Raw genomic sequence first — 26,551 nt, forward strand, 5'->3', positions numbered from 1 at the left:
ATCCGAACAGGATCCGAACTAGGGTACGATTCGGCCTAGTGGGAAAAACGACTATATAAACCTAACCTCTATGATAGCTTATTAGGTAGATTTTTGATATCCTTTCGTACAAGGCCTATAGGTGTCTATTTGAATCAAGGCTCGTTTGATGTCCCACGCACTCCCATATGCCTCTGAGTGACACTACCGCCGATACTGATCCGAGTATTCTTGCCTGCGCCGTTACACCTATCTCCTAAGAGAGCCCATTGGAAGGCAGTCTGGCTACCCTACACCTGTCCCTCATACCTAACTGCTCTTCAACACTATGTTTTCAGAGAGCTAGTAATAGCTTAGCTAGATAGAGACTGAGATACTACAGCTACAATTCGCACTACAAATTCCCAAATCGTAAATAGCTAGATGGAGTAGCCTGTAGCTAAACCCTTATATAGTTCCAAGCTACATGGACTACAATGGAATGATAATAAACAGTAATGCTTAAACACTAGTCCTAAGCTGCATTAGAACATGTTATAGTATGTACCTAACCTCCTTCATCAATCCTTCTTAGATAGGTTGGGTACTCATTCAGGCCTTTTCAATATGCTGAACGTGCATTTTTTCCTTGCTGTCGTTCGTTTCAATGGCGCCTGTAAATGTATCGACTGAAGTCGATGCGAACTTGCGAGCTGAGACTTTATACTCGAAAGCATGTCAAGTTCGCCGTAGGTCCTACCCTTGGGCTCGGGTAGACGGAAATAGCACCAGAAAATGCAGAGAGAGCATGATCCAGCCCAGAAGAACCCGGATTTAGCACCCCAGTTCCATGCTGACGGATTTAGCATGTTCGGGGTAAGGACATTGTTGATGATACCACCGACGTTGTACAGATTGCGCGCAAGAACGATAGTCTTCTGTCGGAGCCGAGTTGAGGATAGCTCAGCCACGAGGGAGTAACACACCGGACCAACAGAGGCATCGTAGATGAAAGTGTATACAAAAAGCATGGATCCAATAGCCCACTGTTCCCCAGTGTTGGTTTTGGCCACTAATCCAAGAGATCCAGTAAGAACGAGTAGCACGAAGAGGATCACAAGGCCGCCGATGTAAAGAGTGCGCCGGCCGAATTTGGTGATGAGAGCCCACAAGCAGAACACGCCTATAGCGCCCAGAGAATACTGTACAAGGGACATCGTAAAGGCGTTAGAGGTATCCAGACCAGCCTGAAGGTAAAAGTAGGTTGAGTAACCCATGAAACCAGATCCGCACGCTACTTGAATCGGCTAGACAATTGCGCAGATCTCTGTGCGGCGAAGGTCTGTCTGCTTAAAACAGTCCAAGTAGCCAATGGACTCGGTTGCAGCTGTTTCTATCTCGTTGGTATGTACCATAATGGCAATTGTTTCGTCGGCGTTGAAGCTCTCGAGTTGGTTGGCTGAAGTAAGACGGAGTACCATTGTCTTGGCCTCTTCGACACGCCCCTGGCGGACCAGCCACCAGGGTGATTCTATTATCCTGTTAGTTCCGTGATAAAAGATCGCTCATGATCAGATACTTACCAGGCGCGAGAAAGATACCGACTATCAAGGGAATGGGCCATATCCACTGCAGAGCATACGGAATACGATATGCCCAATGATCCTCGCGGGTCGCTACACCTTTGAGGACAGCTGAGGCAAGAAATTGCCCGATAACTCAGCAAAGATTGACATAAGTTGTGAGGTATGCACGGAGGGCGACTGGGCAAACCTCAGCGGCGTAGGTAGTCGTCAAAGTCTGGAAGACTCCCCAGGGGATACCTAGCAGAATAAGGCCGACTAGCAGTTGCTCGACTCGTGATGCAAAAAACACGATAAAAATCAAGAAGTTGACTGCAAGGAGGGCACCAATCATCGTCTTCCTGTAGCCGAAACGGTCGGCGATCCATCCATTTAACATGAGACCAAGAAGCTCTCCAACAACAGCGCCATTTGAAAGTCCAGTCTGCCACGCAGCAGCAATCTCAAACGTTATGTCTGGAAGTTGGACACCGAATTGTCTCTTGAAAGCTGGACGGCGAAGAGGTTGGCGATGAGAACAATGTCGAAGCCCTCCATGATAATGGCAGCGGACAGCAGAATAGACCAACCAATGGCTTTAGGATAGAGCTTGAGTCCCTGCCACAATGTCATGTTGTGTTCAGCCTCCGTGGCCTTCGCAGCGTCGAAATTGATTTGGTAGGCATCCTTCTTGTTGATAGGCATTGGGTCAGTGATGGTCGAGTCAACATGGACTTTCTCATCCACTCCGCCATGTCCGCTAGTCGGGGTAGACATGACGGGATAACGGTCGAAGCCGTTGTGTTTGGAACAATGAGTACAGGAGTTGAAGAAAGAAGATATGGAATAGGAGAGGAAGGTAATAGCTGGAGAGCTTGGGTTTGAGTCGTCCTGTGCCTATAGAGCCCTGTATCAGGGGCAACTTTATATCAACATTTCTGTTAATTGTTTGTACATCCGTGATGTTGACTTAGGGACTAACAACCCCGTGGGGAGTTCAACCCCAGACTTAAAAACATCCCGAAAAAACGCCCCGAAACTTGGAGCCGGGCAGACCACACACTACTAGTACGCAAAGCAGAGGATGTCGTTAAGATCTAGTGTAGTTCTAAACATCCCGAAAAACATTCCGTCGACTCTAGCTGAAAGTATGGTCGGTCTCGGACCAAGATCACTCAGCTAGTCGACGCAATCTGGAACAGAACAAGCATTATGATTTAGACTACGTGCTGTTAATAGGCTTTGATTCGTTCGACATATCCCACTTAGAGAGACTGACGATAATGAGTCTGGTTACCCATGTTACGGGCCACAGGGATAAGCCGATTTAGCTAGGATACGCAAAGTGGCTCAATAGAAACTTGACATCCGATATCAAACCAATAAGAGATATTGAGAATTCGCGCGTATGATCCTACCGCAATAGCCTTCTACCCGGTACCCATTCAGATCGTTCCCTGGACATCGTTTGCATCGTTACATATCTGTCAGATGAGTGGCAGCTGAAGCCGCAGAATTCGAGCGTGGATCGGGGTATCAGGATTCTGTGTGTAGCTAATCAGAGCCTTGTTGGCAAGGGTATATCACAAAGGCGGGCGGGTCAAGCAGGATGTGACACAGCTGGAGCACTTAGTTGCTGTAAGAGAGAAGATGCTGGTGGAAGAGCATCCTGATCGACTGACTTCGCAGGACAAGCTTGCATGAGCATACGGCGCCGATGGACAGATCCAAATGGCCGTGGAACTGATAAAGTATGTAATTATTCTTGTTGTTAAAGGATGACATCTTTGAGCTCAACATATGTGTCAACACTTGATTAGCATGTTGTCATATCTCCTAATCTATACGTCGCCCGTCCCATCAATAGGTTCCAGCATACGAGATACCGTATATGAGCGCTTTATGGATCTCTTTTTTCGCTTACTACTCAAAAATAAAGTTAAGTCGCTGTTGCCACGCCGTGTGAGCACACTGTTGAGCTTCTCTAATCTTACTCTATGGAGCACATAAGGTGAGAGCAAGTAATGCTGCTACAATATGTCGCATCTTTTGGGTTGGTGTTGTTAACAAGAATTTGAGACTAAGTGAATAAGCGTTACGTTGTCTATGACACTTGCACGGTAAAGTCCATTGCTCAAGGGCAAACTCAATGAGGCATATATGTACATCGAGCGCACAATCTTCTATCGATCTCGTTCGAATGTGTCTGCATGTATGTTTTACTAACTCCTCTTGCGCGGCATGTAGCAAGTTCAGAAACTCTATCGAACGACGCCCATTCCTACGGCTACCGCCTCGACACCTACAACTTCGCAACCACCTACAACCATTAGTAAAGACGTGCCTCGGCCCACTCAAACCCAGGACTGCGCTAATCCACCGTGTTAGAAATAGTACGTTACTGTAAAAGGTGACGGCTGTTAGGCAGTTGCGAGTGCGGTGGGTATCGCACGTAAGGACTTTCAGAAATAGAACCCGGGCGTTAGGGAATGTTCGCAGCTGTATCCAGACTACTATGCTGTCTGCGTAGGCGGTTGATCGAGCCGAGTGTAGCTATCACCAATCTCGTTTACCCACCTCCAATGATTAGCGCGCACCATCAACTTTGGTAATTTTGAAATGCAAGCGTGCACGCAATGATAACCAGTAGGATAGATAGTAGTCCAGGCGAGCGCCCAGGCATTGAAGTCACGTGCATAACCAAGGTTCCCTGCTTCCCTTCTGCGGGAAAATTAGCGGGGATGGCCAAAGCTTAAAACAAGTTGCGCATTATCCGGCGCTTGGCCACGCCGGGGGTGATGATTTGGACTGATCATTCCCACTACACGTCAAGCGTGATCGATTTCGTGCCTTACAGAAACCCACCTACTATAGAAGGACTGTTTGCTACCTCTTTGTGTGGCATATCTCTTTGCATAGTGCGAATGCTAAATCGACGCTTGTGTCTCCAACAACGTACCCACATTTCCTCCTTGTAGCAATCAACGGCCGATTCCACTTTTCGACAATTCCAAGGCCACTCCTCACACATTGTTTGCCTGGTACCGACATGCCATGTCGTCACCTGCCGCCTCCGAGACTAATTCCGAGGTTCTCAGACGGTGTCAAGAGATCTTGGCACAGCAAGAGTCGGGTCCGAAGGAGTATCATGAAATCGAAGACAAGCTTGCTTTGACTCCCTTACAGCCAGACACAAAATGGGGTTTTGTTATCGTCCGCGCTGTCTATGGTCCATCTAGCGATGCGCCGTGGGCCCAAATACTCCAACTTATTCGTGCAGAGATCTCGGAGTCTTTGACAGAGGCAGATCAATCAGAGCTGCTTTCACGTCACGAGATGACCATCATTGAGGATGAAGCAATGCTCGCCGGCGCGGATTCATCCGGCGCAGCGGCATACGCCGCGCGCCGCGCATTTCGCGCTTGGGTAGCGGATGATCTGCCCCAACAGCTCCCCGATAACTACCTAGACGAGCTAGGCGGACTTACACAGTTTCGTGAACAATTGCTTAGCAATACAAAGCACCACGCGGGCAATCCTTTGAGCATTATGCCGCCTCGATGGCGATACTGCATATTCGTAGATCAGCATTGCTTACGCTCGCTGGAGGGAGGGCCTAAGGAGCCTGAATTGAAAGATCCAGCCTTGAAGATTCTGACCACAGACTGGGACGGCGAAGTAACAGAGGTACCCGCTGAAGGATTTACTGAAGACTGGGATGGCGGCGAGACTAATGATGATCACGAAGACGTTGGATGGATGTGGATCGATATGACGGATTATGCTTCTAAGTACACTCAATTGACTTCTGCATTTGGATGGGAAGAATACTACGAGCGGCCTCAAAGGGGCTACGTGGAGACCACAAGATCCTCCCATGACTTGTCGTAATTTGATAGGTCTGAATGCTATTTGAGGTGGTTTTTGATATGATCGTGAAGATTAGAGGGGAGGCGTCCCAGGGAACATGAGTTCGTTGACTTCGCAGAGGGGCTTGACAAGGTATTTTGAGAATATCTGAACATACACCTGATAGATGGTTCTCGCTCAGGGCGTCGCTAGCAGTACCATGATTGTATGATGACGCTACTGTTTATTCTCAGAAAATCGATATGGGTATGAAAGCCATGGAAAGAAGGATTCTGCGCGCATCGAAACTCTTTTGGGAGCCCATCGATCTTGCTTGTTCCTTGTGGCTATTGAAAGATTGAATGATCGGGTTGTTAGGTGTAGCCAAAAGGTAGCCAGTTCATGCGCTTCATGTTCACTCGGAACAGGTCCGCAACGCTCTCTTTTCACCAGATACCAAATCTTGGGTTTCAGGATCGCGAAGTTCGGGGCTAGAATGGTGGAGCTTGTCTACAGGGTTAACATTCTACTCAATTCATGGGAACTTGAAGTTGTTAATACCGTTGAATCTCTCGTCAGACAGGTTGGCAGCACCTGTACCCTCTGAAAAGACTGCTAGATTCTGGAACACTGATTTACATGGAGCCGACACTAAATAGCAAGATCAACACAATCTTTCGCGATTCTGACATCTGAGTCCCAGAACAATCGGTATCAGTAAGATGATGACCATTATGTCTGTAATTTGAGAGAAGTATAGAACCCCTACTCCATGTAACACTTACTAGCTGACTGTGTACACACACTAGCCACACGTGCTATGTCAGTTCCGACTCAAAAAAGCCTGCTATCAACCATGCTGTTATCTATTCCCTCAACGCCGTCTTCTAACTCTTCTCTAACGTCACCTGCTTCTCCGCGATGGTATACTTCTGCAAATAGCTCAGTGGGCTAAAAGAGAAGCTTAGAGAGCAAAGATAGAGGCAACAGCTTTAATAGGTCAATTCACAATAACATATCGATATCCCGGAAGTTTCTCCGCCTAGAGGGCTAGATCGTTAGAGGGCGTCCCTAAGGACGTGCGCTGTCAGCAGCACATAGTATGTACACGGCCTACAGTAGCATGCTTAGATATTGCTGTATGCTATCGGAGTATATTCGACTCTATGCCCCTAGTAGCTGGCAAATAAGGATAGCTGTGGTGAATGTCTACGGCTTCCCTAGAAGTCTTTGCTATGGCCAGATGCTTAGCCCCGCTGTTGCAACGCGACCTTAGCCGTCGTCGCCGTTTGTTCTGCTTGAACATGCCGATGCGCCCGCTCTACTAAGAAAAAAGCAGCGTCATCCTCGTACCGGTGCTCCTCCGGCCTATAGATAATTAGACCTTTCTTTCTAGTCTGTGTTACCAGGTTGCTGACGTCTATCCCCTCCGTGACGGATATTAGATAAGTCAGCATTAGACCCAACTAAGACATACTGTACACTAGCGATAGCACCTTCAGCACACTTGCCCTTGAAGTATTACTGGCTCCAGATATCGCCCGAGATTATGGATTCAGCTTCACCAGCAATATAGTAACGGGGATTCAGGTGATAGAGCTATGAAGAATATTGTTGAGAGCATTGGCACTCGCCGCAGGCGAGCGTCAGCGCGGCTGGCTTAGCTCGTTACTAGTAAGATAAACTTTGGCACGGATAGCGTCAGGGTCAAATCTCAAGGCCTTCGGGACAATTGAGGATGCTGGCAAGTGCTCCACTCTACAGCATCTCAGCTTCCGTCTCTTCGATCTACTACTAAACTCACTGGTCTGTCTCCTGCCATCCTACTGTTCGTACCATCCTGTTATACTACCCTCCTATCTGTGCTATTCGCGCTATCTGCTATCCATCCTACTACGATACTATCCATGATGTCCGTGCTATGCTGCCATTCCAACAAACTCGATGTCGCTCGACCTTGCACTGTCACCGAAAATCGCCTCGAGCTAATGCTGTGCGGTCCTAACACACTGTCCTTTCGCTAAGTCCAATTTCACCGAAGTGAAGACGTGGCCAACTATTAATTGACTATTTTTGCCCTCTTCAGCATCTCTTAGCTCATTACAAATTCCTTCACAATTCTACATCATCTGCTATCTTCGAGCTCCACCAACAGTCGCCCGCCATGAGACTTACAAACTACATCATTACATTACTGGCTATCTGCCTGCCTGCTACCTTAGCTTGTAAATCATACTGCAAGTGTTCAGGGCCGAATTATGAAGGAGAAAATAAGGAGTGCGTTCAAGACTGCGGAGCAGGACGGGGTTGTCACGGTCGAGATTGTATCGACACTTGCAAGACAAATGGTGATCACGGTACACCGGAAGGTTGTAGCATAGCCTATGCTAGTGACTTTGGCCTGAAAAAATGCTATTAACGATATGGATGTATGGAGATGCATTTCAAAGGTTCTTGCTAGCGGTAGTCTATCAATGGATTAGTCGGGCCTGATATCTTAGCATAACTAAGAGATCTTTTCCAAGCTAGAGATAGCTAAGATGCTGATATTTCTAGTGTTTTTGATTCACTTCCTTCTCAATATGTCATGTCTCCCAATACTAATATCTTAATCCATGCGTTGAATATAACTATACAATCAGTTTTTGGTAGTAAACGCACCGCCTAAATTGGCACGATTACGGGTATTTCACTATGGACCATCGATTGAAATTATGGCAGATCCTGCTAATGAAGCTTTAAGCCTACTATCCCTATAATTGAGATTCTACCTACTGTCCTTCCTTGAAGCTTGAAAACCCCTCTACTTCGAAAAATGCAAGAGGCATATCTGCTTCAAACCACGAGAACTTCGCACACGTATTAATACATTGTCACGGTGCGGGCTCATAGACGGAAGGGACAGGCATGAGTACAGGTTGTATTGCTACAGACTAGCTGGACAGACTCTCACTATAGGTAATGCAGAGTGGTGGACAGGACGTAGCTCAAGAAGCCAGTTGGTTCTTGTCTAGGAACGCAATCTGCTGTTTTGCTTTGTTCTGTAGGCCTTTGCGGGTCACCATCCTCTCTACTAGCGGTGGCAAGATCATGTACCACCAAAGTACCTGTTAAGCCTTCCATATTGCCTACAAATAAATTTCTGAATAGCCCGCAATGTTTCCATACTCACTACGGACGGCCCGACTCATAACTCGCGTTAACACTTATTTAGTCAGGGCTTTTCTCAGCGCCGTGGACTCAGGATAACCAAAGGGCAGGAACGGTAAGGCGATATCAGTCACTACTGTATACATCTGATTTTTCGTTATTCTATCCCATCTTACTTGTAATGCCTTGGATGCAAAAAAAGAAGATATTTGATTGAATAGCTCTAACAATATTATATATACCTTTTCTGTGACCTACTAAATGGACACTAAGTTAATAAGATACTAGATGCTAGACCACTTAGCGGGGAACGACCTGGTAGCGTAGGCGGCTCTTCACTTACAGATATCACCTAGACCGATACGACTTAGGCATCAGCTGCGTTATTACATGTATCGTTGTCGTGCAATGAAAAGTAAGCCAAAAGCCTTGTTGATGTTGGTTACATTGTGTTTCGCTGATTATGCCATATTCATACCATAACTACCTGCACTCATCATCACTCTAATGTCTACTACTTCTACTGTTGATACTCGTCCTACTTATCATCATTATCATCATCACCCTTCCTGCGCAGGCGCCTTCAAAACTTTCTTGAGATCAAGTACTGTCGCCGAAAACGGCGTGTGAAGTCCCTTGCCAAAATCATCGAATGTCTCACCACCATAGATCATCAGATGATCTGGTCTCTTTTTGAAGATCTGGATAGCACGCGAGTACACTGCTCCCGCAGGCGTAGCATGCTCTTCCCACTTGTCTAGAGCACCGCCATACGAGTTTGTATATACCTGCCTCCGGTCTGCGTCAGATACCACAATTGTACCTAGGGGTCCACCAACAGGGCTCCAGACCACATATGGGCTAGCATTGGGCACGGTGCTGTTGTTGATGACGATGGGTCGACCGACGCTCTTGCGGAAGTCCAGAGGAGAATCAGCCATAACATAGTATACGGGGTAGTTGGAGCCATAGGAGGAGGAGTTGCCAATTGGAAGTTCGTGTACGAGGATCCATTTCTTCAGAGGCGGGATGTATTCCACAACGGTCATACCGGGACGGGCGGTGTACTGTTCATAGGCTACATCGTTCACGACAGGACCCCAAGTCTTGAGATCGGTGGATGTTTGGTGAGCGAGCTTTTGGCCGTGCTTCGGGTCACGTTGGTCCGAGTAGTAGGCGACTAACTGGCCTTTGTACTGACTAGGGCGTTGTTAACTCGAAGATCGGAAAGATATAAGGGAATAGAACTTACAGCAGATACGGCTCCCAGATCGGTGTGGCTCCGTTTGTGGTATTGGGTCTTCCGCCTTCGGCAATATGGCTTACAAATTGCCATGTTCTTGCCCGGTCTTTGCTAGCATAAAGGTCGATCCTTGTGCTATTAGGCCCCCAGCTGTTACCGCTACCCAAGATTGTGCCAGCTGGGTAGCCTCCCATAGGCTCGGTTAATTCTGTCAAGGCAGGCTGCGCACTCATACCAAAGCCATTGACAGTATCGCGCAAGTCAGAGACATGCTTCCATGTAGCACCGCCATCCTTGGATTCAAAGATAGGGAAAAAGTTGGGCGAGTTTCCAGATAGCGATGCAGTTGCGATAATAGTTCCATCCCGCAACTCAGTGTAGCGAGGATAAGTGATACTCTCGCTGCCAGTTGTCTGATAGATTGTATTGTTTACGAAAAAGCCCCATGGCTTCGGGGTGCTAGTCTCGAAAACTGAAGAAGGGAAGGCAGTAACGCTACTGACAAAGATGACAGCTGTTGCCAGGGTGGAAGTATGGAGCCTCATAACTGCAATATCCTCTGCTGGAAAAGCCCGGGTAGTAGTTGACTGATGGGAACTGATCTCAACCTATGGACAGCAACCTGCGTTTATATATCCTTGCAATATCCTCGCCTCCGAACCATCTGCTATAACGTCGATCCCTACGTACAAGGACACACGGTATAACGGGACACTTTCTATCCCAGCCCCTCAGAATATTAGCTATTACTCTGTAGTACTGGATCCTTTAGCTGGCTAAATTCTAGCTAGGTTGCTTCTGCAATTACTAAAGCTGATCAGTTAATATAATGTACCCCACAGGCGGGCGATCTACATGGGCGATCGGGCCACTTTTGCCAAGCCCTCACCAAAACCACCACACCATAGCCTAAAACCACCACATTATAGCCTAAAACCCCCCATCTTCGACTATCGATCGAGTGGTAAATGGTTCTCCGCCTCGGGATCTCAAGAATCCAATTATCTCCACCAATACTAAATCAACCAGGAAGCTTAGTGTTGGTGGAGATGATTGCGTTCTTGAGATCCCGAGATGGAGGCCCATCTACCACTCTATTGATAGCTCTTACTTCCTACCCTGGCCTATATTATCCTCTTGCTCGTGGATCTGCATACATCAATTCTGCCATATAGCACAGTAAGTACTATTGATAGCAAACACGCATCGGTTCTGAGCAAACTCATCGAGAATTTCGACCGTTGGAACAAACTCCCGTCCCGTAGCGCAGAGGAAACGATGTCGATTCCGACATGCGCTTCGACAACTGTACGATCATGTGCTTGGAACTCCAAAAGAACCCAGCTTCCACGGGTGATGCACGAATGGCTCACCAAGCTGAACAAGCTATCGAAAGCTCTTATCAACCTTCTGCCAGAATCACCAATGCCGAATCCCAACTCGCAATGCACTTTGCAGCTTAACACACTAAACCTCTTGCCATCCAAAAGTAAGGGCACCATGGAGTTTGCTTTTGCATTTGCCTGACAGCTAACGGTAAGCAAATATGGAGCACCGACCCAATAACAGACCTTGCGTCGGCCCACCTTTGCTCCCGATTGAGGCGCCAATCTATGAAGATAGGACTGCGGAAGATGAGCCTGTCGAAATGAAGACTTGGGAATGGTATGAAGAAAATGAAGATTGCAGAATTGGCAGCATAGTCAGCGAGGTGCTGATGGAAGAAGGAAGTGATGCGCCAGAGCAGACATACTGTTACTGCATTGCCAAATCTGGCCTACCGGACTGGATATAGTGCCTTGACATACATCCTGTACTCAGCTTAGCTTCCCAGCTACATCAATTGCTCCGCGCGACAATGACACACAAAAGTAGTGTTTTGCGCGCTTCAGTGGTACTCGCTACACCGTCATGTCCCGCAACGGCAGCCAGCGAACAAGATGCCCTTTTGCGCTGCTAGGTCAGATTTCATAGCGTCATCGAACGAGCAGTAAGTCCGCCCATCTTGAGCTTGGATCCTTCGTAGAGTAATAGGTGATAAAAACACTATTCATTGTAGGAGTACTGGAGATGATGACACTACTAGAGAGATGCATATGTAGAGTAAGATATTGTTGATAGTCAATGAACACTAGGTAGGTAAAAGAATTGGCTAAAGCTGCGCCCCTCTTTGGTGCCGTTCCCAGGTTGTTCTGACTGCTATACCACCTCCGTCACTACTGTCATTCGTTGGTTCGTGGCACTCAATGAAGCTGATATCATGATCCGCCAGGTGTTGGTCGTGATATGCGACGTAGACGCCACTTTGCCCTGATTTCGGGTTAGAGCTCGCGTAGGCCAGGTAGAATACATTGTCGATTCCGACGCCCCGCGATACGACTCCAGTCAACTTGATCTGGTAGACCGGACCGCCCATGATAGTGTGTAGATCGGTGATGCGTTTGGTGTAGATGGAAAATGTCTTCGTTGGGCTACGATTGCAGCGTGACATCGTGAGTTGGACCCAGGCCTGCGCGGATGCGGCAGTAGCCATGGCTACGATACTGAGCAAGCACAGCTTCGTCCCGAAGTATGTGTGAATTCGTTCGATATGTATGCGTGGAGGGCGTAGTGGTTTGCGTGAGAATGATGAGAAATAGTTGTGATTCTTGCTTGTTTGCTATGTATCCATGTCGACACATGGGGATATTTATACTCACATCTGTGCCGTTTCTTGCTGATACTTCACGTCTTCAAACGTCCATGTGTCACATGAAATTGAAAATCTGCGATAGAAATTTATCTTGCGTCTCCAGTGCTGATGTGAGCTATAGTACTGAATATAATCGCGAAGCTAGAGGTATAAGGGGCTACGATTCGTGGAACAAACGCTCAGGAAACTTAGTTGATGAGTAAGAAATATATTCAATTTCTGGTTCTTTAAACAGGATTTGAGTTATTAGCTCTTATTAAGGTGTGTAAAAATTAAGCGCAAAGCGGTAATTCAGGTGTCGAATGAAATAGGGTGCTGTGTTGGGCATGCAAGATTCCATAGCTGATGCAACGCGATTCCTAGGTCCTAAATATTCGGAAAGCAGATGTCGAAAGCCAGACATCAAAAACGTCATCAACTTCAGCTTCCTCGAACGAATCCGCGCATTGCGCGCACGAACATGGCAATAGTAAGACCGAGACTAAGTAGGCGGTGTGCACGGTCTACCCAGTGCTCGCCATTGAACTCGGCATCACAGAGCTACTGTCCCTCTTCAACATCCGTGTGCTCGTTCATCTATTTTGCAAACAGAAATCAATCGTGATTCTCAACAATCATGACAAGTTACTATTGTCAGATATGTAGCATGGACATGGCTATTGCGCGCATCCGGACCCCCGACGAGCCGCCAACTGCCGCCTGGGACTATACGGGGTGCAACTACGTGGGGTTTGATGTTGTCCGTGATTTTTACGGTGAAATTGTCGAAGATCATAGTTGCCAGCAGTGCACAACTGCCGACCGTACTCCCGCAGTGTTTCAGCACGACCCCAGTGACGGTTATAGAGACCGGCCTGAAGATCAGGACGACGCTGAATGGTTGCCAGATGATAACTCATGTGCAGACAGCGAGCCTTTGGAGTACGACACCGACGCTGATGTCGGTCCTGATGATTTGTCTAGAAGCAACGATTGCGATACTGCTGACAAGAATCGTGCGACCTATCGCAGTGCGGTACGAGAATTGTATCAACCTCCATTGAAAAGATATCCTCCGCATGGCACATGGGACGTGGACGGAAGGTATCTATATACTCGAGACCGACGTTTTCAATACCTGAAAGACAGGCTGCAGGATCAAGAACATGGCCCACCTCGATTCCCGCTGGAGCATATCGCTAGCCCTACTTGTCAAAGTGTGCAGGGTATCAACGGTAATAAGCTGAGCGTAGCGGAGATGAAGGGCTGCCGGAACCACAGGTTCCTCCTACCAAGGCCATCTCATTGGGTGCCACCTGATTGGAAGCCTGAAGCTGTCGATGGTATCTTCGAAAAAGACAGCTTATTTGTGCTTTCGGGAGAAGCAAATGGTTCCTACGCCTCGATGGCGGGCCAGTTTGTCTATCCGCCACGCTACGGACTTGATAGAGTCTCGGTATCCGCTGACACCGCCAACCAGGACTGTTGGGTAAGTGTCATTCAACCCACATTGCTACATGCACACGGCTTATAGGCTCAAGGATTGCGGTTCATGGCAACCACTCCCAGTTCATTCTTATTGTCTTGATATATACGCCAAAGCATCGTATCGCAGGCTAGGTCATGTTGATTTGCATGATATTTGGCTCTGGCGGGAGCTGTGCGGCAATCCGGCGAGGTTTGAGTTCGCAGATGAGTTGAGTTCGCCTTATCCTGGCATTGGGAGAGCAAATGAGATTGATCCCTTTCTCCACCATGTTGATAACGAATGGATGGTTGCAAACCCTGTGGAGATACCGGGACTAGCAGAGGCGCTGAAGGACTGCCTCATCAGTGGTACCTTCGGAGCAGTAGTGCAACAAATACAGTCGCCCCTACTCGGATTGCCGGCCGAACTTCTCGATAACATTTTTGCTTTCTTGAATGACCTCGGTGTTGATGCAATAGCAGCCACCTGCCGCACATTTCGCCGTCATGCACAACCTCTGTACCGACGCCGTGTTACTAGGGACATGAGTTGGCTCTGGGAAGTCCTCGAAGGCCGACCGTATCCAGCGTCGCCAGATTGGCCGGTAACCTGGGACCCATGTAACCCGCCCGGTCTTGTTCCACCTGAGTTACCCCTCGAGTTAAAAGCACGGAAGGACGAGGCTGAGATTTGGGCGCAAATTATAGCTGATGATCCAAACATGATTGATGTTGGTAGCGCCGCGCAGTTAGTCAACTTCATCCGCAGAGAGGCAATACTAGGTTCCTACCGCGCAAAATTGGATTGTTCGCTTCATGAATGGCAAAACTTCCGCACAGAAGCTGAGGGCTGGATATGTTCACTGCCTCCAAATGGCCACCAGCACACAGAAGATATAGATTGGGTCCATCTATGGCACTCCTTCACTTCAGAAAAGACTCTTTTACCGGGCATACGCAATCGTGTGCGCATCTGGAGGGAATGCGAACGGATAGCAAGCTTCATCTGCCGATTGAGAGATTCAAAAAAATGGGGCAAAAGCAAGGAGCTTGACCGTGAAATAATGGTTGATGTAAACAATCCCTGGTGGGAGGAAGCCTTTGGAGCAATGCAAGACATGCTTCATGTTGGGTTCTTAAGGAAACGTGAGTGGGAGTTCAACTCAGCCCAAGAGGATTTGTAATTGGATACTTAAAAACTATTCATTTTATGGCCATCCTGAACATCTGGAGTGTGTGGGACACTCTAAAACTCTCTGAAGTACTTTGATGTCTCCAAGCCAACTCGGAGTGGTAGTTCCCCTCGTCCTTCCAGCCTCCCCATCGCTCAGCGCAGCCGGTGTTAGGATCGCACGGGATCTTGAATGTGGTCAGCGACTTCCACATTGAGTGCTCTTTGCATTGCCCGCGCTCTACAGGCGGGTGACCGCCGCCTTTCGTGAAACACTCATCACTTGCAGCCGCGGGAGATCCCCTTACGCATGACGCTCAGTCTCCTGGCGCGGAGGTCGCAGCAACCGTATGGAACAGGTCAGATGGCACTGCCTTTCTTGGTATTACCTTGGTCGATGGCTACAATCTACCTCCCACGGATTCGATCGAGATCTAAGCGTGGATTGGAAGGATCCAGATCACCCTTAATTATAACGATATTCGGTCTTTACATGGAGGTGCGGTGGGAACTGTTAATGCAAACTTGATTAGTTCCGTGAGAGTAAGAAGCTCTAGAGTCGTTATTACGATCAAATGGAGAGTTGTATAGGGCATGAAATGGCTACACTAGTGGATTTAGACCCGCACTGACTCATTAGCTACCCTGCCAGCTCTGCCTGCCCCCAACCCACAACAATGTCTGCATGTACCTAAGAGCCAGTTGTTTATGACTAGGTATTACTTAATCAATATCCAATCTCTATAATTTTGGCAATTCTCCTATGGACTCGGATGTCTCAAGCTTGGTGGCAGAGTTTTGTGGTGAGAAAACTTGGTCTACCTTCTCTCTCTGCTATCTACGCTCGCTGTTTATATCCGGTGTATGCTGTCTTAAGGTGACTGGTTAAATATTCAACTACAAACCCTCACTTCGTCAATTGTCTTTACAGGATACTCATATCTAATTCCTTACCGGAACTACCACGTCAAGTGTCACAGATATGACAATATTCATACATCTATGAACCTAAAAAGCTTTGAAGAAGAACAGTAGAGGAAAGTTTTATACAGTAGAACGTACTGGCCTTGGTAGAAGTACTCAATATACGAGACATAGTATGAACATCTATAATTACGTAGTGAGTAGGACAACTAGCAATGGTACATTAAGTGAGATGAAAAGAGTAAGTTTAGGCGTCGTGTCAGCGATATTGATCAGTTTGGCTAAATATAACTACGCGAATCTGTCCAAAGCCCGACCGAACAGAAAGCGAGTAATATCAAGTACTTCTGCCAAGGCCAATAGATGATTTCTAACAGAATACTAGTTAACATGAGTATCGAAGGCAAGAAACTATGGTTCGAGAGCAGCTACTCGGATAAAGTACTTGAGTGGAGGGACAGAAACCAGGGGTGTTAGTTCTTAGCCAGGTGATCTAAGCCAGAATCCTTGGATATCAATTTATCCTATAGATGGTGAGTTGATAGTGAAGAGTGTGGTATGAAGAGTCGACTTACCAGTATTGACAAAGGGATGAGCTTTGTGAGCCAGTAGATGGTCGAGGCCATCTGTCCTCTCCACAGCTTTCCCTGAGCACCACCGAGGACATCATCGACGACCTTTTTGGCAAATGTTTCAGTGGGCATGCGAGTATGACCGTCTTCCCCTTTAGCAAGAGCCACGATCTCTTTCTGAGCAGGTTTGAAGGGAGACGTATCTTGGAGCTTTGGGATGGCGCCGTTGGTCATGATGTTGGAGGCGACGGCTCCCGTGACTAGGGATATGACACGGACGCCTAGAGGGGCCATTTCTAGGCGCATAGTCTCGCTCAGTACCTCAGCGGCAGCCTTGGAGGCGCCATAGAAGCCCATCCAGGGAGTGTGCACGTGAGCAGCGATGGAGCAGACGTTGACAATTGTTCCACTGGCGGTTGTGATGAGTGGGACGAAAGCCTGGCAGACAGCAGCAACGCTAAAGACGTTGACCTCGAACATAGAGCGGGCAGCATCAAGGTTGGCTTCAATGGCAGGAGTGATATACTGGGCGCCCGAGTTGTTGATGAGGATGTCCAAGGAGCTACCAGTGGTCTTGCCAACTTGGGCAGCGGCAGTGGCAATACTGGCTTGCGAGGTCACATCGAGTTGCAACAGGGTAACACGATCAAGGTTGGCCAGGTGAGCCATCCTGTCGAGGCTGCGGGCGGTAGCGAAGACATGCAAGCCACGGCGGTGGAATTCGAGGGCAAGTGCTGAGCCAATGCCGCCAAGACTGCAGCCGGTGATGAGGACCGTCTTGGGCGAGGGTGTCATGACGGCAGACGGGTGAGGCGGAGGGTTAGGGCGATTGAGAGAGGCATGCAGATGGAAGGGCAGGTAGATATGGAAACGTCAAGTATGGTGGTGAATAGTCGAGATACTACTCTGCTGCAAGGCGTCGACCGTGCCACTCGGGACCGGGGCCTTGAGTTCACCCGCTCTCTCTAGCCTTTGGTCGGGACTAGTACATAAGTAGATATAGTACGGTGTAGTACATACGATTACATTGAGGATACATGGCGAATGACTCGGCCTGTTCACACCCTTTTCCCCGCTTCCTCAGTCGGCGTGCACTTGTTTGAGCACGGTTCGGCGGAACTCAAGCCCCGGAAGGCGGTTCGTTGCCGGCGTGCGCATGCATCTGCGTCGCTCCACAGCTGTGTGGCTTGCTCCCTTATCATCCACAGGACTGGTGGCCATGGCCGTCGTCACCAGCATCATGAGGCCGCCCATGGGCCTGAGTATAAGGCTTTCAACCTGGCGTCGGCCATGCACAACCTCCGCAGCACCAACTCAGATCCACCCACAACGGCCGCGCCCTTGATAGGCTTGACGAGGCGTTCGAGCTGCTGGACCTGGAGGAGCAACAGCGCGCGCATATCACAACGCCCCACTTGCCTGGCGCGTTGAGGAAACAAATGCGTATGGCGCTTCTATTGGTGCCTCCTCTTTTCTTCGCCAGTCCAAGCCGAGGACGCGCCAGAGTTCCGGCCGCAACGTTCGTGTGTTGTATTCTGACATTGCAGCGTTCGGCTTCAACGACTAGAGCGGAATGCTGGAAAGACGATGCGGAATGCCATGCTTTTTGTTTTCTCCATTGAGTGTTATCGCTTCGCCATTTAAGGCTTGTGCTCGGCGACAGTGTTGTGTGAGGTTTGCGACAATCAAGTACATGTCTGATGCGTCGGTGATGGAGTGCGATGCGCATATTGAAGGCAGATACCAGCCAGGAATAAAGTTGACTTGAATTGTCATGATGCGAGATTTGGTCCAGATGCCAGCCAACGGTGCGAGGATTTTGCCATCGAGCTTGCTGGTTGGCATGCTGGCCGCCATCAATTCCTCGTACGTGTAACTCCATTCCGTTTATGAGAAGCCACGACAAAGCCCTCGAAGACGAAATCCTCGAACCCGTCTTCACATCAATGTGATAGCAGGCCGACCGCGTCCAACTACCAATCAAGGCTTAGGTGCATACCTGGACCGCGAGAAAGACGTTGGAAAAGCGTATGTTTATTCTTCAGCCCCATCTCGTGACCATCCTGCTCCTCATTTACTAAATCCAACACGGTTCGTTCTCCGCCCTCATGCGCTTCAGCGTGTGCCTACACCTCTCCTCCTCCTCACTCTCTCAAATGCGGCCCTTTGAGCAAAACTGCCCTAACTAAATCTCCGCCATAAACGACACCTACAGCTGAAAGAAGGAGCTCAAAGCATTCAAACTCCTTCACGAGGAGGGTGCAGTGTTGTGCTCTGCCGTCAAAGTCTTTGCTGATAAGGCTGGGCTGGACATTGCGTCGTTGAAGCGCGTCTTATGGTCTATGATGAAGGAGTGGGAAATGGTGCACGATTACGTGTATGCGCAGCTGGTAGAGTCTGGGGAGTGCAATGCGGCGATGAGGCAGTATATTAAGAGGCCGGAGTAGCAGATGAGTGGGAATCAGATTTGGAGTATGACGACGTTTAGGTATCATAGCGCTGGGCCAAGTTGAACATGGCAGAGAATAGAGTTTTTTTAGGTTGAGAATATTTAGCAAGTTTGTAGCAATGGCTGAGTTATGCGACAGATACACGGGATGTTGCGATGTAACTACTCACTTTGCGCAGGTCGGCCCCTCTAATTTTCGCAATAGTAACTATTCCCTTAATAGTGAGCCGTGTGCTAAGCGAATTAAGCGGCTTCATATTCTTCTCGTTTACGTAGTGTAATTATAGAATACAAGTGTGATGCCAGGCAAAAGAATGACCATCTCATTGAGACGGGACGGGAGGAGTAGACGCAGCTTGTATGCTTGTGCTCATGAAGAGCGTTCAACCATATACCTTTCAAGAAAGCCACCAGCATACATCATCGCTAGTCGCTAGTCGACCTGCTGCTATGGGCGTAGCGTCAGATTTGTTATGGCAGCACCATCTTCTACACTAAGGGCAGTACATGGACATACACCCCCATATGCGCATCAATTCGCGCTTATCAGCATGTTATCCGAGATCATGAGGGCATAGGAAGAATTTGCTACCGCATCTAATCCACCACTACTGTTTTTCATAATTGCTGCGTGCTTCGTACACCATTCCGTTTAAACACGAGCCGACAGACAATTAGGCCACCACTCACATTGCCAAGCTTGTCAATGACGCAACTAGCCAATGGCTAGTCCAGCACTACGACGCTACCACTATGACGCTGCAAGCAGAGGTATTGGAAGGCCCTCTTCCTCGGTAAACCCCACATGCTTTTGGTATAAGGAGTATGATTCTGTGCCAGGCACGCCCATAAGACACTCTCCGTCCATCATGTTACGCCACCTCCTCTTCCTCAGCTTGGTCCGGCTTGTCTCTGCCACGTGTGGGCCTGATTCTTTCGACTATGTCATTGTTGGCGGAGGTGCAGCAGGACTTGTTGTCGCAAACCGCTTGTCGGCAAATCCAAACACCACTGTTGCCGTGATTGAAGCCGGCGATTCCGTATACAACAATCCCAATGTGACATATGTTCCAAAGTCTATTGCCGAGTACGGACTTTTTATTGGAACTTCTACTGACTGGGGCTACATGACTGTACCTCAAAAACATGCTGCCAACAACACACTTCCATACTGGGCGGGAAAAGCGTTGGGTGGAAGCACGGCCATTAACGGCATGACGTATCTTCGTGCAGAGAAGGACCAGATCGACGCTTGGCAAGACTTGGGAAATCAAGAGTGGAACTGGGATATTATGTGGGAGTATTTTCTCACGCAAGAGCACTTTCAGCCGTCGACTGATCAGCTTAAGCACAAAGGAGCAGTGTACGAAGCTGGCGCGCACGGAAATGACGGTGACCTTGCTGTGGGATTTACCCCATATCTTGTTGGCCAAGGTTTTGCTCAGTTGATGAAAGAGACTTCCGAGGCAATTGGGTTTCCTTACAATCAAGATGCGAATAATGGCATCATGCGTGGCTTCAACACCTGGCCCATGACGTTGAGCGAGGCTGGACCAACACGCGAAGATGGAGCAAGGGCCTTCTACTACCCTGTCGCATCGCGACCAAACTTACGCGTCTTTCTCAACTCTACGGCAAAGAAAATTATCTGGGAACATGACAAGACTGCGGATGGAATGCTTGCTTCTGGTGTCGAGTTCATCACTGCAGGCAATGTTACCAAAGACATTCGTGCTGAGAAGGATGTTGTTGTAGCAGCTGGTGCCATCAGATCACCGGCATTCCTTGAACACTCTGGTGTGGGCAATCCTGCTATTCTCGAGCCCCTCGGCATTGAAACAGTTGTCCCGCTATGTTCCGTTGGCTCAAATCTGCCGGACCAGCCGCAGAACGGTATCATTTACTCTTCATCCACCAACTGGACTGGATATCCTACCTTTGTGACGTACTTAACGGCGTCTGATCTCTTTGGAGACGAATTAGATTCGATTACCCGAGAGGTCAGAGCCAACCTGAGCGCGTATGCAGCCGTCATTGTTGCCGACTACGCATCAAATACTATTTCAGTCGAGACGCAGGAGCTACTCCTAAAGCATCAAGTCGATTTGATATTTGATCCCAATAGCAAGGTCCCACTAGCTGAGCTGTTGTGGGCTCCAATAGGCAACAACATAGCTGCCCAGCTCTGGAATCTGTTGCCCCTCTCTCGAGGCTCCATTCACATCAATGCTACCGACCCAACGCTACCCCCTCAAATCGATCCTGCATTTTTTCAGCTACCGATTGATGCATACGTCCAAGCAGCAGCCGCGGTTCGGATTCGTGAATATTTCGCGACTCCGCCGCTCGCCGATCATGTCATCAGCGAAGTCTCGCCCGGTTTCGAAACTGTACCGCAAGGCGCAGGATGGAGAGACCAAAGTTGGGACGCCTGGATCAAGAAGACTCTCAACGGCAACTCACATCCTGCGAGTACTTGCGCAATGATGAGCCGGGACTTGGGTGGAGTCGTTGATTCCAAGGGCAAGGTGTATGGTACGAGAAACGTAAGAGTGGTGGATGCCAGCGCCTTTCCTACGCAGATATCTGGCCATCTGAGCGCAAGCGTATACGCAGTTGCGGGAAAGATTGCCGATGCGATGATCAAGGAGGTCTTGGCAGGCTAGGTCGTAATATTCCTTACTGTTGGTCTAGTGTATATCCAAAGAATACACCATGAAGCGCTTGTTAGAATAGCATGCAAAAAGAAACTAGGGATATGATAAGGCTGTAGTCAGATTGTTCTCGCAAAATACTGAGATTGTTCCTATTTTCGGTATCTGATGTCGCTCTAAATTCACTGTGTCGTTTACTTTTAATACACATGCAGATTCGTTCACTTCCGCTAGTCCCGAATACCACACTTATGTCATTTCTTCAATTACGCACGTAAATCATGGAGATAGTACCAAGCTGGCCGAATGCAAGAGTGTAAGCAAGCGTACATGCTAGACACCCATTTTCCACCTTCTCACGCAACATTTAGTTTACTTGTCCATGTCACTGGTCAATCGACTGCTTCGGGCAGAGTTTCGCGCAATGCTAGCCCGATTCTGCATTTTACTTAGTGGTAATCACCGCCACTCAACAGTTAAACGTGAATATTTCCATTTTGACAACCTGCAACCCCAAAAGGAGAGGTAGATACGATGCTAAGCATGGACTGGTACGGCGTACACATCGTGAGTTTGGGAGATGCATTGAATTGCGCAGTGTCGAATGTAGACCCAAACTAAGTCAATGCCGATTATACCTGCTGTGTTTTTCGGACCATTATAATAACATGTTGGAAAAATTGTGTTTATTGGCAGCTTTATGAGATTCTCTACTAGGGTGCGATGCTGAAACCATGAAATGAATGGGAAAACATCTGGAATAACAAGCATTTTGTCATCAAGACTCTCAAGATCAACATGAGAACTTCCGCAATTTTCGATTCTATCGTTGTAGTCCACCTACTCGCCATGACAAACACAGGGATAAGAATCCTGGATCCGAACTACCTTGTGAGGTTCCTAGAAAACTTGCTTGATGGTTTGGTCGGGCGACCGGCCTATGGCTCTTTTGGCTACGTTCTATCCAAAAATCTGGATTATCTTTTTCTGCATCGCGATGAATAAATAATAATGCAAGGGGATATTGCAGATAATTCGTGTAACCATTCTGTCGAATTTGATAACTGGCCAGCGTACTGCGAGAAGGCATATTATGAATGAAGGGAGAAGGGTCTCAGAGTGGTAGAGTAGGATAGGAGATGGGTATCGGGGTCACGCCAAGAAACAATGTATGGGAAGGGCAAATTAGCGGTGAAGGGAGAGTGACCTGAAAGCCAAACCCCCTTTTCTATTATTACTAAATAACTCAATTACAAACTGTATATTCTCGCATTCAATTTCCATCTCCGTCCAAGTCTCATCTAGTTTGTAACCCTCTCATCCGTTGTAGATATGCTTTCTGTGATCATCGTAAGGCTGAATCGTTCCTTTAGCCTTGCTCTGGAACGTGCCTATCTGTGAAGGCATTCGGTCGAGCTTTCGATAGACAAGCCAGCATCTCCATTGGTTTACTAAATGATTTAATAATTAGTTTCGCGTCATGGAGAGATATAAAATTGATAACTTACCCTGAGTGGGCAACCAGAGATGGAATTACCCAAGTCTCCAATGGCTTTAAGTCCGCAGGCGGCGAGTGCAATAAGAATCAAGCCACCGGTAGTGGCTGAAGATTTCAGTGCAACGTGTGCCGCTGCACCGCATACGCCCACACTACCGATAGCTGCACCCGCCGCGCCACTAACGCATGTGTAGCAATTTCCAGGATGGGGAGCGGCAGCACAAGTCAAAAGAGCTGATCTGCTCTTTTGATCAATCTGCCTATCTTTTTCCTGGTCCGCCCTATCGATTGCTGCACTCAAGCCAGGATCCTGCCTTCGGAGTGAAAGCTCAGTCGTACCGACCTGAACTTCGGCGGATACCTCGAGTCCCTTCCTCAAAGTTTCTTCGTCGAGGTTGCCAGTGCACTGAACACCAGGGAAATGGGTGGACAATTCATTCTGGATAACCGCGCAACCCTCAAGCTCACCGGTGGAGGTGTTCTTCTGGGCGGCAGCATCACCTAGAACACAGGTGATACCGGGAACGTATTGAGCCACTTTGGGCCAGGTGTTTTCCCACAGAGCAACAGTATCGTCCAAGGATAACTCCAAATTAAGATTCGCACCGACAGCGTTGACATCGACATCGAGAGACGTGGCTTGAGCACTGAGAGCAGCGCCCAGGACAATAGCGAGGAATTGGATACGAGCCATGGTAGTGGTGATGAGAGGAGGTTTAGGTAAAGATTGAAGGACTGAACTGTAGAGAAAGACTGAAGGGAGTTGGTAGTAATTGATGAGACGGTGTAGACTCCAATATTTATATGAATTCGGTCTTATCTCAGGTAAATCTTTTGCCAAGTCGGTGAAATGAAGACATGAGTCTCTCGGAAATTCAGTTGTTCAATCAGATGAGGTGGCATGGGGGAAACTCCAGGCATGGAAGCCTAGGGCTGATGTTCATGCTATGGATACGAAAAAAACCCGAGTCTATCGTCTTCCAAGTACATGTAGCTGAATCATGTGAAGGGCTGTGAGAAGGGAAATAACGTGCCATGTAAGCACACTGTACCCAATTCAGGGACAAAGAACAGAGGATGGGTTGTCACTCGCACCTATTAGCGGACCGACTGGATAAACTAGATCGAAGGAAGAATGAATGCACCAACTACATCCGGTAGTACTTGGCATGTGCCCCACTTATTACTAGAGCGCCCTAGACACAACCCACAGGCTTACATATCTAAATCATGCCGAAGGTCGTATAAGGCGCGGTGAAATTAACAACTAGTAGCAAGATCTAGGACCGAGCGACGTGTAGTAGTCGAACACTGGTGATAGTAAAAATTGCCTCACTACTATTAAGCAAATTTTGGGGAGGTAGAAAGGGTATAAAGAGGTGTCTCTTTCCTGCTTGAAAACCTCATCACAACACACTTCAACATCTACATCCCAATCACCTCTTCATTCAATCTCTAAGTTTTAAACTTAATCACCACTATCTTCAAGATGCAATTCTCTACTGCCATCATTGCCCTTGCTATGGGACAACTTTTCCAGTAAGACCTGATCTTCAAGAGAACTTACAGATTTTCTGATCACCTTTCTATAGACTTGGAGGCGTAGCTGCTCTGCCCACCGAGATTGGAGTCGATGTCTCTGTTCCAAAGGTCGCTGCCGATGTGGCTGCCAAGGTCCATACCATCGAAAAGCGTCGTGATCACACCGCCTGTGCCTGCCAGACCAGTTCCGGAGGTGAAATTGACGCCGCAGCTACGGCCAGGGTTGCGGGCTTCAACACGAACAGATGGGTTCTCGGTATGTTGGCTCACGCTTGTGAATATTTATCAGGTTGAGACTTACCCTAAATAGATATCTTTGAGACTCAGCGCTTCCAGGGTGGTGCCAAGTTCACTGGCTACTACGTAAGTAATTCTATTTATGCTTTTAACTTGAGGCTTACTTTGCATATAGGTTCGTGGCAAGAACGGCGCGGGGGTGTCTGGAGATGGCTTCTACAACGAATGCCGTCAAAACGGTGCTGCTGACTCTACTTGCTTCTAATCAAATCATGTCATGGCAACGATCAATCTGATTAGATAGACAAGAGCGGAGCAGTGAACCAATTATGCTTGCGTGTTGATCGAACTGGCCTTAGTAGTAGTGTTTAGTCTTCTCCTCACGTTATCTCCTAAAGACAGCGAATTTAATCAATCCACTTACCCCCAATTATGAGCGCATCCATTTCTCTGCTTCAACTGGTCATTGATAGGGAGTCTAGTCATCAGGATCAATTTTGATTATATAAGAATTGAACGCAGGGTATAGTTTTACAGGAAGGTGACGCGCATAAGCAGGTAACGCCGTTCATCCTAACATTGCGCTAGTAACGCTTTAGTGCTTACACGCCTAGGAATTTCACCGCCACAGACAGGCTAGCATTTCGCCGGATGCAGCAGTAGACTAAACGACTTATTCTTACCAATGGTTAGTGAGGAGATTCTAGAGAAGTTTATGCCATGGAAGCATAAATAGGTTGTTAGCCCTCTATCGAACGCCAAGCATAGGCAAGATTACCATTGATCAACAGACTAATTACCACCAACAGTAAATCTAAAACGTGTATGTACACCCTTGACCCATGGTCCCATATAACTGTTCCTCCGATTAGGAATTTGTACCCACAGCGGCTTTTTCCTTCAGCCTAGTTTTTTCCCCTGAATATCCCCAACACCGTGCCCGTTGTCAACACCAACGGCGTGCAGATCTACAACTCCTAGTACCAGACTTGGTATACAGGCAAAAATAACAATGGACTTTGCAAATTTACGATCTGGACTGACTCGGCCCATCAGTCATCCAGTGGATGTACGTGATGAATTGGTAAATGCATTGCAGCACTGACATTGGTGATATTTAGCAAACAGGGTTGATAAAACGACTTCTTCAGCATGGACACTCAAGTATCATCCCCTTTACAACTGCGCAGTTCCTAGATGGTAAGTATCTGGAGAAGTCCAGGATCTAGAACATGGTTGCGTGCTCCTCCCGATGACGTGCTACACGAGGTGTACAGTCGCCGCATTCGCAATTGCTAACGGCCTGTTCGGTTGCGTGGTTGCGTTTTGCGTTTGTTACTAGATTTAGGCTAGGTTTTTAAAGACGATACCATGTTCAGTAAAGCGCAACCTAAATCTAGTAATAAAAACGCAAAACGCAACCGCGTAACCGAACAGGCGCTTAATATACGTGCATATAAGCTTCGTATTTGCGATCAGCATATCCCTCCCTGCCCCTTTGTTCCCCTTTCGCTTGCTTTTCCTCCCACAGCACTCAGACCCATCATCCCGGATACTAGACTACGGGCCGTGCTCGGCAGGACTCTAGCTCACTAAACCAAACA

The 26,551-nt window shown here is 48.0% G+C and overlaps 10 protein-coding genes across 10 annotated transcripts; 5 read left to right on the forward strand and 5 right to left on the reverse strand.

Moving 5' to 3' along the window:
- Positions 1-570: 570 nt before the first annotated feature.
- Positions 571-2,225, reverse strand: COCVIDRAFT_37456 (hypothetical protein; the record flags this gene model as incomplete). Its single annotated transcript, XM_014701455.1, has 6 exons — positions 571-677; positions 719-1,252; positions 1,316-1,489; positions 1,542-1,676; positions 1,713-2,022; positions 2,061-2,225. 6 exons carry the CDS (start codon positions 2,223-2,225, stop codon positions 571-573), a joined length of 1,425 nt encoding a protein of 474 aa, XP_014556941.1.
- Positions 2,226-4,574: 2,349 nt separating this feature from the next.
- Positions 4,575-5,411, forward strand: COCVIDRAFT_98461 (hypothetical protein; the record flags this gene model as incomplete). Its single annotated transcript, XM_014701456.1, has 1 exon — positions 4,575-5,411. One exon carries the CDS (start codon positions 4,575-4,577, stop codon positions 5,409-5,411), a length of 837 nt encoding a protein of 278 aa, XP_014556942.1.
- Positions 5,412-9,079: 3,668 nt separating this feature from the next.
- COCVIDRAFT_98480 (glycoside hydrolase family 93 protein) lies at positions 9,080-10,307 on the reverse strand (the record flags this gene model as incomplete). Its single annotated transcript, XM_014701457.1, has 2 exons — positions 9,080-9,719; positions 9,772-10,307. 2 exons carry the CDS (start codon positions 10,305-10,307, stop codon positions 9,080-9,082), a joined length of 1,176 nt encoding a protein of 391 aa, XP_014556943.1.
- Positions 10,308-11,308: 1,001 nt separating this feature from the next.
- COCVIDRAFT_98346 (hypothetical protein) lies at positions 11,309-11,557 on the forward strand (the record flags this gene model as incomplete). The annotated part of the gene is made up of 1 exon (XM_014701458.1): positions 11,309-11,557. The coding sequence occupies one exon, from the start codon at positions 11,309-11,311 to the stop codon at positions 11,555-11,557; it is 249 nt and encodes an 82-aa protein (XP_014556944.1).
- Positions 11,558-11,914: 357 nt separating this feature from the next.
- COCVIDRAFT_15681 (hypothetical protein) lies at positions 11,915-12,295 on the reverse strand (the record flags this gene model as incomplete). The annotated part of the gene is made up of 1 exon (XM_014701421.1): positions 11,915-12,295. One exon carries the CDS (start codon positions 12,293-12,295, stop codon positions 11,915-11,917), a length of 381 nt encoding a protein of 126 aa, XP_014556907.1.
- Positions 12,296-13,100: 805 nt separating this feature from the next.
- On the forward strand, positions 13,101-15,084 carry COCVIDRAFT_98353 (hypothetical protein; the record flags this gene model as incomplete). The annotated part of the gene is made up of 2 exons (XM_014701459.1): positions 13,101-13,922; positions 13,975-15,084. 2 exons carry the CDS (start codon positions 13,101-13,103, stop codon positions 15,082-15,084), a joined length of 1,932 nt encoding a protein of 643 aa, XP_014556945.1.
- Positions 15,085-16,468: 1,384 nt separating this feature from the next.
- On the reverse strand, positions 16,469-17,362 carry COCVIDRAFT_98298 (hypothetical protein; the record flags this gene model as incomplete). The annotated part of the gene is made up of 2 exons (XM_014701460.1): positions 16,469-16,519; positions 16,571-17,362. 2 exons carry the CDS (start codon positions 17,360-17,362, stop codon positions 16,469-16,471), a joined length of 843 nt encoding a protein of 280 aa, XP_014556946.1.
- Positions 17,363-19,885: 2,523 nt separating this feature from the next.
- On the forward strand, positions 19,886-21,682 carry COCVIDRAFT_26315 (GMC oxidoreductase; the record flags this gene model as incomplete). Its single annotated transcript, XM_014701433.1, has 1 exon — positions 19,886-21,682. The coding sequence occupies one exon, from the start codon at positions 19,886-19,888 to the stop codon at positions 21,680-21,682; it is 1,797 nt and encodes a 598-aa protein (XP_014556919.1).
- A 1,625-nt stretch (positions 21,683-23,307) lies between these two features.
- On the reverse strand, positions 23,308-23,850 carry COCVIDRAFT_55582 (hypothetical protein; the record flags this gene model as incomplete). The annotated part of the gene is made up of 1 exon (XM_014701461.1): positions 23,308-23,850. A coding segment is annotated over one exon (543 nt), but the record flags the coding sequence as incomplete, so codon positions are not given.
- Positions 23,851-24,657: 807 nt separating this feature from the next.
- COCVIDRAFT_26317 (hypothetical protein) lies at positions 24,658-25,212 on the forward strand (the record flags this gene model as incomplete). The annotated part of the gene is made up of 4 exons (XM_014701434.1): positions 24,658-24,707; positions 24,761-24,966; positions 25,021-25,073; positions 25,123-25,212. The coding sequence occupies 4 exons, from the start codon at positions 24,658-24,660 to the stop codon at positions 25,210-25,212; spliced, it is 399 nt and encodes a 132-aa protein (XP_014556920.1).
- Positions 25,213-26,551: the final 1,339 nt, after the last annotated feature.

This window comes from Bipolaris victoriae, assembly GCF_000527765.1.
Source record: "Bipolaris victoriae FI3 unplaced genomic scaffold scaffold_39, whole genome shotgun sequence".
NCBI lineage: Eukaryota > Fungi > Ascomycota > Dothideomycetes > Pleosporales > Pleosporaceae > Bipolaris > Bipolaris victoriae.